Source organism: Notolepis coatsorum (assembly GCF_963971535.1).
Source record: "Notolepis coatsorum genome assembly, chromosome: 10".
NCBI classification, from domain to species: Eukaryota; Metazoa; Chordata; class Actinopteri; order Aulopiformes; family Paralepididae; genus Notolepis; species Notolepis coatsorum.
Window position 1 is genome coordinate 16,567,679 of NC_140174.1, and position 14,717 is coordinate 16,582,395.

The following is a 14,717-nucleotide window of genomic DNA, read 5'->3' on the forward strand; positions in this document are numbered from 1 at the left end:
CAGACAGTCTATGGGCAGACAGTCTATGGGCTTGACACCACATCTTTACACATTCTGTGTACATGAAACTGAGATGGTAAATGGTAAATGGCTGCTTTTTTATATAGCGCTTTTATCCAAAGCGCTTTACAATTTGTTACTCACATTTTACCCATTCACTCACACATTCACACACCGACGGCAGAGGCTACCATGCAACCTGCTCATCTGGAGCAATTAGGGGTTAAGTGTTTTGCTTACAGGACACATCGACACGCTGCCCAGGAGGAGCAGGAATCGAACCGGGAACCTCCGGATTGCCAGACGACTGCTCTACCTCCTGATCCACTGTCGCCCCCACATGGACTTCAAAACATGATTGATTGATTGATTGATTGATTGATTGGTTGATTGATTGATTGATTGATTGATTGATTGATTGATTGATTGATTGATTGATTGATTGATTGATTGATTGAAAACTGTATTAACATATTGCAGAATGGGTACAATACAGTATGACTCAATACACACAATTCTTAAGGGGATGCAGACCAGAGAAAGACTTTTGTCTTGTTTACATCAGGGTCCCCCATTTCCAATTAATCAAGACATTTATGACATGCATGACATACAGATATACAGAACTGTTTCTTCATGACATTTATGACATACAAGATATACAAATATACCGTACTAAGAGATCATAAAAAATATATATTATACATTTGAGGGGAAAGAAACTGTACATTGGGGGGGGGGTTGGGTGGGGGGGGGGTGATGAGACGTAGGGTCTTCTTTTAATATGTTGTCTGTCTGTTTTTATTGTATTGTTTTACATTGTAAATTTGTATTGTTTTACATTGTATGTATTTATTGTATTGTTTTACATTGTATGTTTTCATTGTATTGTTTTATATTGCATGTACAAGGGACTGGAGATGTAAAATAGCAAAAGCTACAATCTAGTGCAATGCATATTTTCTCTTCGGAGATAAAAAAAAAATATATATATATATAAAATCAAAACAGTGTGGGGTTACCAGTGGATCGCAAACACCGTCATTGTGCTCTACAAATGTTTGTACAGTAGGTGGCGGTGTGCACCTAGTTGTTTGCGATATGCCAATAAATATAGAGAAGAAGAGGAAGATGTCCCAATTGCCCAATCAAAAGCGTGCAGTAAACGGAACAGGAAGTACGCGCCCAAACAGAAACACCCACCAGAGCTGTTCTAGCAAGTATCTTATGCTCTCAATAATACTCACGTTATAGCTACCTCGCAAAACCGGTAGTATTCCAAAGTGTAAGGTGCGCAAATGCATTACGTTGTGTTGATATTAAATTATGTCTAGTTTAAAAGCAGTTAGTGTAGTTGGCGTGTAGCTAGTGGTAGCAGCTCGCCCTGCCAGCATTATACCGCCAGCTGTCATTGAAAAAGCCGTTTTGCACCTGGCTGGACCTTAACTATTAACTAGCTACTGTATGGCTGAAAAATATTGCGTTACAACATTTCATCATGTTGTAGGTAATAGAGTGCATATTGGTGTTGGGGTGGGCACATTGCACTAACCCTGAGCTGTACTGTACTGTACCCATTCTGCAATCTGTTAATAAAGTTTTCAATCAATCAAACCCTTAAAAGAAGAAAACTAAAGAAACTTGAACTAAATAGAATGCACAGTATAAGTTAATATATATATTATACATGTATTGCTTATCAACTAGCTATCATTCTGAACAGCTTATTTAGGCTTGATAAACTGCAGTCTCTCTACTGCTATGCACTCAAGACTGCAGCATCCAAGTTTCAACACTGTTTGATGAACATCGTTACTCAGCTGAAAGAGTTGTTCCCTTCCTGCTGACTTGTCGTACAGAACTTGTAAGTCACTTTGGATAAAATCATCAGCTAAATGACAACAATTTTAAATAAACTGCAAGGAGTACCTATGTAATCCCCCCCCCCCCCCCAGTGCCTAAATCATACAAAAACTAGGCAAAACCCCCTTTTCAATAGTCTTTAATGTTTAATATTAAACCAGATTCAACAGACAGTTTGGCGTACAATGACAATCTTAGTTTGCTAGATCACACAATACTAAAAATGTACAACTTAAATACAAGCGAATGCTAGAAATTAATACAATTAAAAAAGATACAAGGCACAAGTGAGTGAGTAACATTAGTTACTAGACCCCAAAGAAACGTGATCTGGCATGATGTTCACTAGTAGTAGTACAGGCCATCATTTCACTGATCTCTATTGTATTGAAAAGTGTAAAGTTCTGTGATGCATCCTCTCACCAGGCTCCAATACAAGACTGCAGGCAAGCCTTTAAAAACCACGATATATATCCTTTTCCAAAATGCGCAGCTCACCGTATGATCAAAGGTGTCTTAATATGTCCTAGTGAGTGAGGGAATGGTTGCAAACTGTACTTCGTGTCAAATGTTATATTTGTATTTCCCCATAAAGGGGAATAAAAGAATATCTTATCTTATCGTAGGTACATCGTAGGCCAGGTACACGTGTAACTGGGTGACATGGATAGCAGCAGCACAAGGCCTTTTACTTGAGGACCATTTTGGAAACAAGACTTTGACTTTTACTGACTTGTACTATTTGTTCAGGGTATCTCTACTTTATAAAAGATTAGTTGTTGTAGCCTAACCATTGGTCACTGGCTGAACCTTTTGAAGAGTTCTATATTGTATATATTCTCTAGTTCTATATTGTTTATATTCTCTAGTTCTATATTGTATATATTCTCTAGTTCTATATTGTATATATTCTCTAGTTCTATATTGTATATTTTATAGTTCTAGATTGTATATATCTTATAGTTTTACATTGTATAAATGTATAATTCTGCGTTGGGCTGATGGATTCATCATGGTTTCTTTGTTGTACAGGTTCACACTGATGTTGGCTGGATGCAGGGCGGCTTCCTGGAGATATCCACCACTGACCCTTAGAAGAGCGCGCACCAGAAGGAGCTTGACTTCCGACACGCCACACTCTCCATTCTACTCCTCCTCCCGCTCCTCCTCCACGTCATCCAGCCCGCCATCCTTCCCTCCGCATCCTTCCAGCCGCCCCTCTCTCTCTTCCACCCGCTCCCTCGCTCGCTCTGCCCGCCCCGCCGGCCCGATGGAGCTGAAGGAGGTGCTGGCCGCGCTGGAGCAGCTCGCTCCGCTGTCTCTGGCCGAGTCCTGGGACAACGTGGGCCTGCTGGTGGAGCCCAGCGGGGCCCGGCCCGTCAAGACGGTGCTGCTGACCAACGACCTCACGGAGGCCGTCATGGAGGAGGCGGTGGCCATGACCTGTGACCTCCTGGTCTCGTATCACCCCCCGCTGTTCCGGCCAATCAAGAGGCTGGTTCAGAAGGACTGGAAGCAGCGGCTGGTGCTGCGCGCCGTGGAGGCCGGGATGGCGGTGTTCTCCCCCCACACCTCCTGGGACGCCGTGAAGGGGGGGGTGAACGACTGGCTGGTCGGGGGACTCGGTGAGACGGGCATCCTGGAGGGAAGAGGAGCCATGATGTGACTAACACTGACAATCCATGATCTGTTATTTCATGAACCCTGTTCCTTGTGACACCAGACACTCACTGGTCAAGTAGCTGGACTCCATCTGATCCTCTGTATCTTTTCTCTGTGTCCTGTCTCTGTCTCTCTCTCTCTCTCTCTCTCTCTCTCTCTCTCTCTCTCTCTCTCTCTCTCTCTCTTCTCTCTCTCTTCTCTCTCTCTCTCTCTCTCTCTCTCTCTCTCTCTCTCTCTCTCTCTCTCTCTCTCTCTCTCTCTCTCTCTCTCTCTCTCTCTCTCTCTCTCTCTCTCTCTCTCTCTCTCTCTCTCTCTCTCTCTCTGTGTCTCTCTCAGGCAGCGGCCAGGTGTCTGTCCTCAGCCAGGTCCACGGCAGCGTCCGCCACAGCCACAAACTGGAGTTCGGTGTCAAGAACGCAGAGGAACTGACTACCTTGATGGAAGAAATTAAAGACATTGATAGTGGAGTCACTCTACAGCACTCGTTCACCAGGTGTGCGTGTGTGTGTGTGTGTGTGTGTGCTACAGTATGGTTGCAGGGATACAGGAAGTGATACAGTATGGTTGCAGGGATACAGGAAGTGATACAGTATGGTTGCAGGGATACAGGAAGTGATACAGTATGGTTGCAGGGATACAGGAAGTGATACGGTATGGTTGCAGGGATACAGGAAGTGATACAGTACCGTTGCAGGGATACAGGAAGTGATACAGTACGGTTGCAGGGATACAGGAAGTGATACAGTATGGTTGCAGGGATACAGGAAGTGATACAGTATGGTTGCAGGGATACAGGAAGTGGTAACAGTATGGTTGCAGGGATACAGGAAGTGATAACAGTATGGTTGCAGGGATACAGGAAGTGATACCATAGATATATATAACTAGATGGTGCAAGGCGGAGTCTCCAGCGTAGTTCACCGGCGGCCATCTTGTCACAGGCAGCACACCCACTCATAACATGAATGTCTATGGTGCATCTACTATTGAAATTACCATAGCTTGCAAAATTTTCAACCGATTTACAAACGGTTTGATTTATTACAAACATTAACGTGAACGTTAACGTCATATGAAAGTCCATTATAAGTATGCAGTATGATAACTACATCTCTGACAAACCAACCGTTTGAAAATCGGTTGAAAATTTAGCAAGCTATGGTTATTTCAATAGTAGATGCACCATAGACATTCGTGTTATGAGTGGGCGTGCTGCCTGTGGCAAGATGGCCACCATGTGGCCACCTCGGTCTCCATTGGCCAGCAGCGCGGGTGAGTCATCTAGCCTTTGTCTATGAGTGATACAGTATGGTTTGAAGTTGTGCAGACTTAAATAAGGCTTTCCAGGTATTACTTGGGTTTGCACTTAGCTGCTGGTTTGATGTGATTGTGTATTACTTGGGTTTGCACTTACCTGCTGGTTTGAATATAATGTGATTGTGTATTACTTGGGTTTGCACTTACCTGCTGATTTGAATATAATGCGATTGTTTGCATTGTTGAATAACAATTTATTTGTTTTATTCCTTGTTCATTTTGTGTGGTTTTCCACCTCAGTTCAGACAACAGTGGGATCCATGCCAGCATGACTTGCTCTGACTCAGCGCTGACCCCCAGTGTTCAGACCGTGTTACGACGTGCTGCTCCCAGCCAGTCCCTCAGCATCCTGCAGATACAGAAGGTATGGCACAGCCAGTCAGACTGTTCTCCCAGTGTGTACTGTTCTCCCAGTGTGTACGCAGGCTGGACCTGCCTGTCAGAGAGGCGTGGGTGGTAGCATCGCAAGTTGAACACCCTCTAGATTAGATTAGATTAGATTAAAATGTATTGTCATCATGCAGCACAAGTACAGAACAACGATAAGAAGTTTGGCATCCAACCAGAGTGCAAATGTAACAGTGAAGTGCAATAGCGATATACAATGTACAGGTGATTAAACTGGGTATAAAATATATAACTTAGTACTACTGAGTAATAGTGCTAATCAGATGTAAGTACAGAGTTGTAGTATTAGTAGAGTGATACAGGTATAAAGACACTATGGTAGTAAGTCATACTGGCCAGCAGCGTAACTAGTAAGAGTAGGTAAGGGATATGTATAGATATAGTATCTACAGATATGTAAAAAGGATTATACAGGTATGTACAGAGAGATGTGGATATATATATACGGTAAGAATATATATATACATTATTGTACATGCTATCATACAGAGTTATATGGGCTATATGCAGGTGTATACGTAGGTATATAGAAGGATTATATACAGATATGGATATGGATATATATATATATATTAAGGCTGTCAAAGTTAACACGGTATTAACGCGTTATCACCCGATTCTATTAACGCCACTATTTTCTTTTACTAGACTTCACTCAGGTGTATTATTGATGCTCTCATTGATACTATGTTTGTTTCTTTTTTTTGTATTTAATTTTTTTATTATTTTTTAAACACATATAAACAAACATGACAACACACGATAAGATACACAAGCATTAATACACAGTGTATATCCAACGAAATTACCATTTATACCAATGTCTTATACAGGATATACCCCTAATACCTGTTATCTAAAAACCTACACACATATGCTCCAGCTCAAACCCCCCCCCTCCCAGACCCCTCTTTGGATAGTACCTCCATTATCCCTCGCTCCTAACCAGACACTACCATTATAAGCTAGCTTTTATTCTCTCCACCACTTCTAACCACATTGTCATTTTGGATTCATTGAGACCCAGAATTCTTGCTGTAGATATTTCTTGATAAATCACATCGAGATATGTAAGAAACCAAACTTTCCGGCACATTTTTTCCGGTTGAAACCAGCGTGATGCGATCAGCTTTTTAGCTACTGTGATACCCGATAAAACCAATCTCTTTAGCTGTGGATGTACTGCAAACTCAAAAACATCATTCAATAGTAATACAGAGGGGTGTACAGGTATATTCCAAGATACGAGTTTTGATAATTGTTGGGTCACATCTTTCCAGAATGCCTTAACTGGTGGGCAGTCCCAGTACATGTGCATAAATGTCCCTTCATCCCCATTTGTACATTGGGAGCATTTGGAGTCTTGTTTAAGACCCATTCTGTTCAGTCTTATAGGAGTCAAGTATGTCCTGTGAATATAGTTAAGATTGATTTGTTGATGGTCCGGGTTCCTTGATGTAAGTCGGACATTTGCCCAGGCTTCTTGCCAATCAAAGTCACTTTCCAGGTCTGGTATATCCCTCCTCCAGACAGAGTCTAGTTGGAGGGTTTCATACGAGGACGTTAGTAATTGATGATAAAAATCTGAACTATGTTTGTTTCTGAAGTGTGTGTGTGTGTGAGATATATATATAGAGAGAGGGGGGTGAGAGAGATGAGGAAGGGGCAAGAGAGAAAGAGAGCTGGGAGAGTGTGTGTGTGAGAGAGAGGGGGGGTGTGTGATTACTCAGCCCTTGTGTGGGTGAATGTAACAAGTTCCTAACGTTTTCTTTCCCCTATTATTTCATGCACACTTTATTCATTGTTTTAAATTATTATTTTCTTTTAATTTATTTTGTGCATCACTCTGTTTTGAATTTGGAGGGTCATCCTTTTGTGTTAAATGGCTGCATAAAGCAAGCATTTGTTGACTCATGTTGATAGGAGTATTAAAACTTGGAACTTGAAAAAGATCCGTTTAAGGTAGATAAATGTTTTTTTTTAAATATTTTAATCGATTGACAGCACTAATATATATATATATATGCTGTAAATGTAAATATATAAATGTATATATATGGTGTATACAGCACTATTGTACATGCTATCATACACGGTTATATGGGTAGACTAGTATCAAGTAGTTGTGATTATTATGAGATAATAGGAACGTTTTCACTGTTAGAATTATGTTTTTTCAAAGCTTTATGCAAACAATAGATCTGAAATGCATAATCATTTCCACATTTGCATTAAATTAGTCTGGAAAACTACTACTTGTGGGTGTAAAGGTACACGTATCCGTACCGAACCGTTTCAGTGTGTACCGTACCGTACCGTACCGAGTGGCTGTGTACCGAACGAATACAACGGTGTGTTAACCACTAACGACCGGCCACCGGGCGCTGTTTTTTTCACAATCTAATTGTTATTATTATAATTTCGATTATTAATTTCAATATAGAATATTCGTTGACAGCCCTACAAGTATAATTAGTTACTGCACACTACATCACCCCTGAGTGGAACATGGAAAGCCAAACTTTCCCCCACTGTACCGAAAACCCGTACCGAACCTCGACTTCAAAACCGAGGTACGTACCGTACCGTGGTTTTTGTGTACCATTACACCCTAAGTATGTGGTATAATGGTTGTGTATGTAATGGCTGTAAGGAATATGAATATGAATATGTGTGATGTACGGTGACCCCTCTCTCCTCAGCCTCCTCTGCCGGGACACGGACAGGGACGACTCAGCATCCTGGAGCAGCCGGTAACCGTGGCAACAGCCGTCCAGAAGATGAAGTCCCACCTGGGGTTGAGTCACCTGCGATTGGCCCTGGGAGCAGGACAGACACTAGGTGAGGGAACACACACACACACACACACACATTTGAATACTTTATTTGGTTCCACAAATTATATTACATAAACAGGGAATCAAATAATATCGGGGCCAAGCAGCACTGAACACTTAAGGGTACATATAGCACCTCCTTCTCCACGCGGCTAAGCTGCCAATAATAGCTGAGACAGAGCAATATTGGGCAATTTGTTTGGCTTTTCTCTTTGACATTGCAGCAAATCTCAGACCACTCATGGTGCATTTATATACATGGCCAAGACTTCCGAATATGAGTATACTATATCTACACCTGCAGTGTTTCCCATCAATTACCTAGACTGGCGGCCCGTATAATGAACACACAAAAATGTTTTACTATTTTTTTAAATATAAAGTTTGCCAATAGGGATGTATCAGTAGTATTGGCAGTGGTAGTAGTCGTAATAGTAATCCAGTATATTTTTTAATTTTCTAAAAAATAAACCAGTTCAACACAGGTAACCACTTTTGCTTCATTTCTTTGATGGCTCAAATGTATGCTCTAGTCCAGTGGTTCCCAAACCTCTCCTCGAGACACCCCAGCCCCGTTCCATGTATTTGTTAAATTCCACCACCAGCACACCTGATTCAACTAATAAAGGGCTAGTTAAGTTGGATCAGGTGTTCTGGTGGTGGAATTTAACAAATACATTGAACGGCTGGGGTGCTTCGAGGAGAGGATTGGGAAGCACTAGTCTAGTCGATTTTGTGTTTTGAGCACAAAGTTCATCATAGATCTAGCCTCTTTATTTTGCTCTCAAAGTGCACCAGATTGATGCATTTAACTTTAAAATGTACCAAAATAAAGTCTGATTGATTGATTGAAAACTTTATTAACAGATTGCAGAATTGGTACAATACAGTACAGCTCAATACAACAACAGTGGACTGGAGGATGAAGACCAGAAAAAGACTTTCGGCTTTTTTACATAAGGGTCCACCATTTTCAATTCATCAAAACATTTAGAGACATACAAATATACAGTAGTTTCATAAAAAATGTAATTGTTTGGAGAAAAAAGGAAAAACATTGTGATGTGTATCGTGTATCGCCGAAAGGTCAGAAAATATCGTGATATCATATTTAGGCCATATCGCCCAGCCCTAGTCCACTGTGACTAGTGTGTTCTATCTGTGTTTTTAACAGAGTCCACTGTGACTAGTGTGTTCTATCTGTGTTGTTGACAGTCCACTGTGACTAGTGTGTTCTATCTGTGTTTTTAACAGAGTCCACTGTGACTAGTGTGTTCTGTCTGTGTTTTTAACAGAGTCCACTGTGACTAGTGTGTCCTGTCTGTGTTTTTAACAGAGTCCACTGTGACTAGTGTGTTCTATCTGTGTTGTTGACAGAGTCCACTGTGAGAACAGGAGCTGTGTGCGCTGGGTCCGGTGCCTCTGTGCTGAATGGAGTCAAGGCGGACCTCTACATCACAGGTGAGCTACACCACAGAACTACACTCGAGCCACTAAGAGTGTGGGACGTCCATCACTAGAAAACCGACCAGTTTGCCGATTTTCAACCTTAATCCTATTGTTCTGATTTGAGGAGGACAGGTGATAATCAGCCATCAGACTTACCTACGTGTTCTGTGTCTTAGCCTTTTAACAAGTGGGCAGAGAAGTGGCAATTTTTTATATACCTGTTTTGAAAAGCTTAGTTTTATACTTTATAGTTATAGCACATGCATAAGCCTGGTCTCTTTAGAAAGATAACATTCTGAAGTTACTAATGCAAAAAAGGGAAATCACTTTTAGTGCTAATAAAAGAGAGTAACATAGGGCTGAACTTGAGTTGAACTTGAACTTGTGTACTCACATTTTTCTGTAGTGGTTGCAATATTCCATATTCCAATATTCCAGCATAGAGGTATAAGCTGGAAAACACAGCGGATCCATAGCCTGAAGTCTTATGTAGTACAGGTCAACATTTTATAAATATCCGTTCAGAAATTAGTCTTCTAGAGCAGTGTTTCTCAACTGGTGGGTCGCGACCCAAAAGTGGGTCCTGGAGCCATTTTGAGTGGGTCGCGGATGTGTGTGAAAAAAAATATTAAAAAACGTTTTTATTTAAAAAAATTATTGGCACTACCTATATTTGTGAAAGTGGCTTCTCAGCTCTGGTCTAGCTGAAGACAAAGCGGAGGAACAGATTGGACATTGAGCATTACCTCAGAGTTGCTTTGTCTACCATCACCCCAGACTTTGAGACTCTTGTCAGGAGCAAACATCCCCAGTTATCCCATTAGTTCCCTGCATGTTAAGCTAAGAAGTCTGCTAAGAAGGACATATTATTTATTATTATTATTATTATTATTATTATTATTATTATTTTATTTCATTGTGTTTTTAGCCCTTAGTTGCACTTTTGTTGCAACCCAGTAATCCCATTAGTTCCCCCAAACTTACTGTAGGTCTGTTATGTTAAGCTAAGAAGTCTGCTAAGAAGCATTATTATTTATTATTATTATTATTATTATTATTATTATTATTATTATTATTATTATTATTATTATTATTATTATTATTATTTTATTTCATTGGGTTTTTAGCCCTAGTTGCACTTTTGTTGCAACCCTAGTTATCCCATTAGTTCCCCCAAACTTAGGTATGTTATGTTAAGCTAAGAAGTCTGCTAAAAAGCATAATTATTTATTATTATTATTTAATTCCATTGGGTTTTTATCCCTAGTTGCACTTTTGTTACAATCCCAGTTATCCCATTAGTTCCCCCAAACTTAGGTCTGTTATGTTAAGCTAAGAAGTCTGCTAAGAAGCATTATTATTATTATTATTATTATTTTATTATTATTATTATTATTATTATTATTATTATTATTATTATTATTATTATTATTTATTATTATTATTTATTATTATTATTTCATTGGGTTTTTAGCCCTAGTTGCACTTTTGTTGCAACCCGTTATCCCATTAGTTACCCCAAACTTAGGTATGTTATGTTAAGATAAGAAGTCTGCTAAGAAGCATAATTATTATTTATTATTATTATTATTATTATTATTTTATTTCATTGGGTTTTTAGCCCTAGTTGCACTTTTGTTGCAACCCCAGTTATCAGCGGATGATTGACAGTTCTAGAGCGTCGGGAGTCCGGGGTGGTAATCTGACGCTTGCGCGTAAAAAGTTGCACCTGCGAACCGAGGCGCGGATTTGGTCAACTGAGGTGGCATTCGAACGGCAACAAATCAAGCTTTAATTAGGTAATTTATATGTTCATGGAAAAATGCAGCCTCGAGGCGCTAGACGCTCACAGAATGCCGCGAGTGCTCGCGATGTGCGTGACGGGCGGCCCCCTCGATCCCAAGAGAATATCAGCAGACCTCTACTAGTGAACTGCAACTATAGAGCAAAGTCAAAGAAATAGTAGTGGAATTAGTGTCTGTAGTTCACTAGAGGTCAGTAGTTCACTAGAGGTCAGTAGTTCTCTAGAGGTCTGTGGTTCACTAGAGGTCAGTAGTTCACTAGAGGTCAGTAGTTCACTAGAGGTCAGTAGTTCTCTAGAGGTCTGTGGTTCACTAAAGGTCTGTAGTTCACTAGAGGTCAGTAGTTCACTAGAGGTCTGTAGTTCACTAGAGGTCTGTAGTTCACTAGAGGTCTGTAGTTCACTAGAGGTCTGTAGTTCACTAGAGGTCAGTAGTTCACTAGAGGTCTGTAGTTCACTAGAGGTCTGTGGTTCACTAAAGGTCTGTAGTTCACTAGAGGTCAGTAGTTCACTAGAGGTCTGTAGTTCACTAGAGGTCTGTAGTTCACTAGAGGTCAGTAGTTCACTAGAGGTCTGTAGTTCACTAGAGGTCAGTAGTTCACTAGAGGTCTGTGGTTCACTGGAAGTCAGTAGTTCAAGAGGTCTGTAGTTCACTAGAGGTCAGTAGTTCACTAGAGGTCTGTAGTTCACTAGAGGTCTGTAGTTCACTAGAGGTCAGTAGTTCACTAGAGGTCTGTAGTTCACTAGAGGTCTGTAGTTCACTAGAGGTCTGTAGTTCACTAGAGGTCAGTAGTTCACTAGAGGTCTGTAGTTCACTAGAGGTCTGTAGTTCACTAGAGGTCTACAGTTCACTAGAGGTCTGTAGTTCACTAGAGGTCAGTAGTTCACTAGAGGTCAGTAGTTCACTAGAGGTCTGTAGTTCACTAGAGGTCTGTAGTTCACTAGAGGTCTGTAGTTCACTAGAGGTCTGTAGTTCACTAGAGGTCACTAGTTCACTAGAGGTCTGTAGTTCACTAGAGGTCTGTAGTTCACTAGAGGTCTGTAGTTCACTAGAGGTCTGTAGTTCACTAGAGGTCACTAGTTCTCTAGAGGTCTGTAGTTCACTAGAGGTCTGTAGTTCACTAGAGGTCTGTAGTTCACTAGAGGTCTGTAGTTCACTAGAGGTCTGTAGTTCACTAGAGGTCAGTAGTTCACTAGAGGTCTGTAGTTCACTAGAGGTCAGTGGTTCACTAGAGGTCACTAGTTCACTAGAGGTCTGTAGTTCACTAGAGGTCACTAGTTCACTAGAGGTCTGTAGTTCACTAGAGGTCTGTAGTTCACTAGAGGTCACTAGTTCACTAGAGGTCTGTAGTTCACTAGAGGTCTGTAGTTCACTAGAGGTCAGTAGTTCACTAGAGGTCTGTAGTTCACTAGAGGTCACTAGTTCTCAAGAGGTCTGTAGTTCACTAGAGGTCTGTAGTTCACTAGAGGTCTGTAGTTCACTAGAGGTCAGTGGTTCACTAGAGGTCACTAGTTCACTAGAGGTCTGTAGTTCACTAGAGGTCACTAGTTCACTAGAGGTCTGTAGTTCACTAGAGGTCTGTAGTTCACTAGAGGTCACTAGTTCACTAGAGGTCACTAGTTCACTAGAGGTCTGTAGTTCACTAGAGGTCTGTGGTTCACTAGAGGTCTGTGGTTCACTAGAGGTCTGTAGTTCACTAGAGGTCTGTAGTTCACTAGAGGTCTGTAGTTCACTAGAGGTCTGTAGTTCACTAGAGGTCTGTAGTTCACTAGAGGTCTGTAGTTCACTAGAGGTCTATTCACTAGTTCACTAGAGGTCTGTGGTTCACTAGAGGTCAGTAGTTCTCTATTGTAATTTTTAATAATAGAAATAAAGCAGAGGATCTCCATCTTGGTTGCGTCACAGATCTCCCACTAAAGAGCCCAGAAGAGCTCAGCTGCAGAACCAGCCAGACGGATGATGATGATGATGATGATGTTCTGGTCCAGAGGTTTGTCGTCTGACATGTTGTTCTCTGTGTCCCAGGTGAGATGTCTCACCACGAGGTGCTGGACGCGGTCGCCGCGGGAACCAGCGTCATCCTCTGTGACCATAGCAACAGCGAGCGGGGCTTCCTGACCGTGTTCCGGGAGAGGCTGGCCGTGCGCCTGCCCGACTCGGTCACCGTGGCGATATCGAAGGCTGACAGGGACCCACTGGAGGTGGTCTGATTGACCATGTGGGGGGGGTCTAAATGTCAAGATGAATTGAATGATCTATATGAATTGAAAATGGGGGACCCTGATGGAAACAAGACAAACGTCTTTCTCAGGTCTGCATCCCCTTAACAATTGTATGTATTGAGCCGTACTGTATTGTACCCATTCTGCAATCTGTTAAATAAAGTTTTCATTCATTCATTCATTCATTCAAGACTGCTCCACAGAAATCCATTGAAAATGTAAAACCCACAGACACCTCCCAGGTTTGCATCGGATGTATTTTAACCCTTTCACTGCCACACTACAGAAGGTTAACCCCTTTACTATCACACTACTGATGGTTACCGTCAGTAGTGTGATAGTAAAGGGTTAACCTTCTGTGTATTGTCGCAGTGAAAGGGTTAACCGTTTGGTAGGGCGGCAGTGAAAGGGTTAAGCACAAGTTCTCAATTCCAGTGGAAAGGCCAATGCATATCATTGACTTGCACTGCCAGAGATGATCCAATGCATATCATTGACTTGCACTGCCAGAGATGATCCAGTGCATATCATTGACTTGCACTGCCAAGAAAAAAGAAACTCAACTACAGAAAAACGACAAACTACCCAAAAGTCAGGTGAAACCATTGAACCATCAGTGAAGAAATTGTGTAAAACTCAAACCAAATCAATATTTTTTTAACAACCATCATGGAGATCAATAATAACGTGGTAAGAGGATTGACCTGATCTATTTGGGGGATAAGCCCCACTGAGGTTGCTCTCCTGCCTCTATACATTATTGATGTTATGCAATGTATCTAAATGCGTGGGAGTTGTACTGTATTTGTCAAAACATCACGTCTTCCTGTACTTTGTGGTGAGAAGGGCCTCAGAACGCGATGCCTGTGGATCTTTGTCGAGTTGTTAATAAAGATAATAAATTCAAGAATCAAGAATCAAGAGGTTTATTTGTCACATACATACCAGGGCATACAGTGAAATGTGGGTGGTCATGCCCGCATCGATTGTGCAATAATACTAATAATAAAATAGACGTAAAAAAACAGGTAATAAGAAGACATAAGATGTGCGTGATAAAAATAGACATGCTAAATTCCAGAGAAGGCACTGGGTCCTATGTACACTACTATACAATATACAGTTTTAACTCTGTCATTATGCTTTCCATTATCTTT

General features: G+C 41.2%; 1 protein-coding gene across 5 annotated transcripts; it reads left to right on the forward strand.

Annotated features, from left to right (window-relative positions):
- Positions 1-1,158: 1,158 nt before the first annotated feature.
- nif3l1 (NIF3 NGG1 interacting factor 3-like 1) lies at positions 1,159-14,461 on the forward strand. 5 transcript variants are annotated; one of them, XM_084322554.1, is made up of 7 exons: positions 1,159-1,177; positions 2,896-3,488; positions 3,862-4,018; positions 5,083-5,206; positions 7,953-8,091; positions 9,465-9,548; positions 13,364-14,461. In XM_084322554.1, the coding sequence occupies exons 2-7, from the start codon at positions 2,906-2,908 to the stop codon at positions 13,546-13,548; spliced, it is 1,272 nt and encodes a 423-aa protein (XP_084178680.1). In that variant the 5' UTR covers positions 1,159-1,177; positions 2,896-2,905; the 3' UTR covers positions 13,549-14,461. The 5 variants fall into 5 exon arrangements, with proteins under 5 accessions (XP_084178680.1, XP_084178676.1, XP_084178679.1 ...); XM_084322550.1 differs by having other exon boundaries at positions 1,168-1,290; XM_084322553.1 differs by lacking the exon at positions 1,159-1,177 and adding an exon at positions 1,185-1,285.
- Positions 14,462-14,717: the final 256 nt, after the last annotated feature.

Coding starts and splice junctions, on each gene's coding strand:
- nif3l1 (XM_084322554.1), top strand. CDS start 2,906: ATGTTGGCTGGATGCAGGGCGGCTTCCTGGAGATATCCACCACTGACC. Junction 5,207..7,952: donor GCATCCTGCAGATACAGAAG/GTATGGCACAGC, acceptor CTCTCTCCTCAG/CCTCCTCTGCCGGGACACGG. Junction 9,549..13,363: donor GGCGGACCTCTACATCACAG/GTGAGCTACACC, acceptor TCTGTGTCCCAG/GTGAGATGTCTCACCACGAG.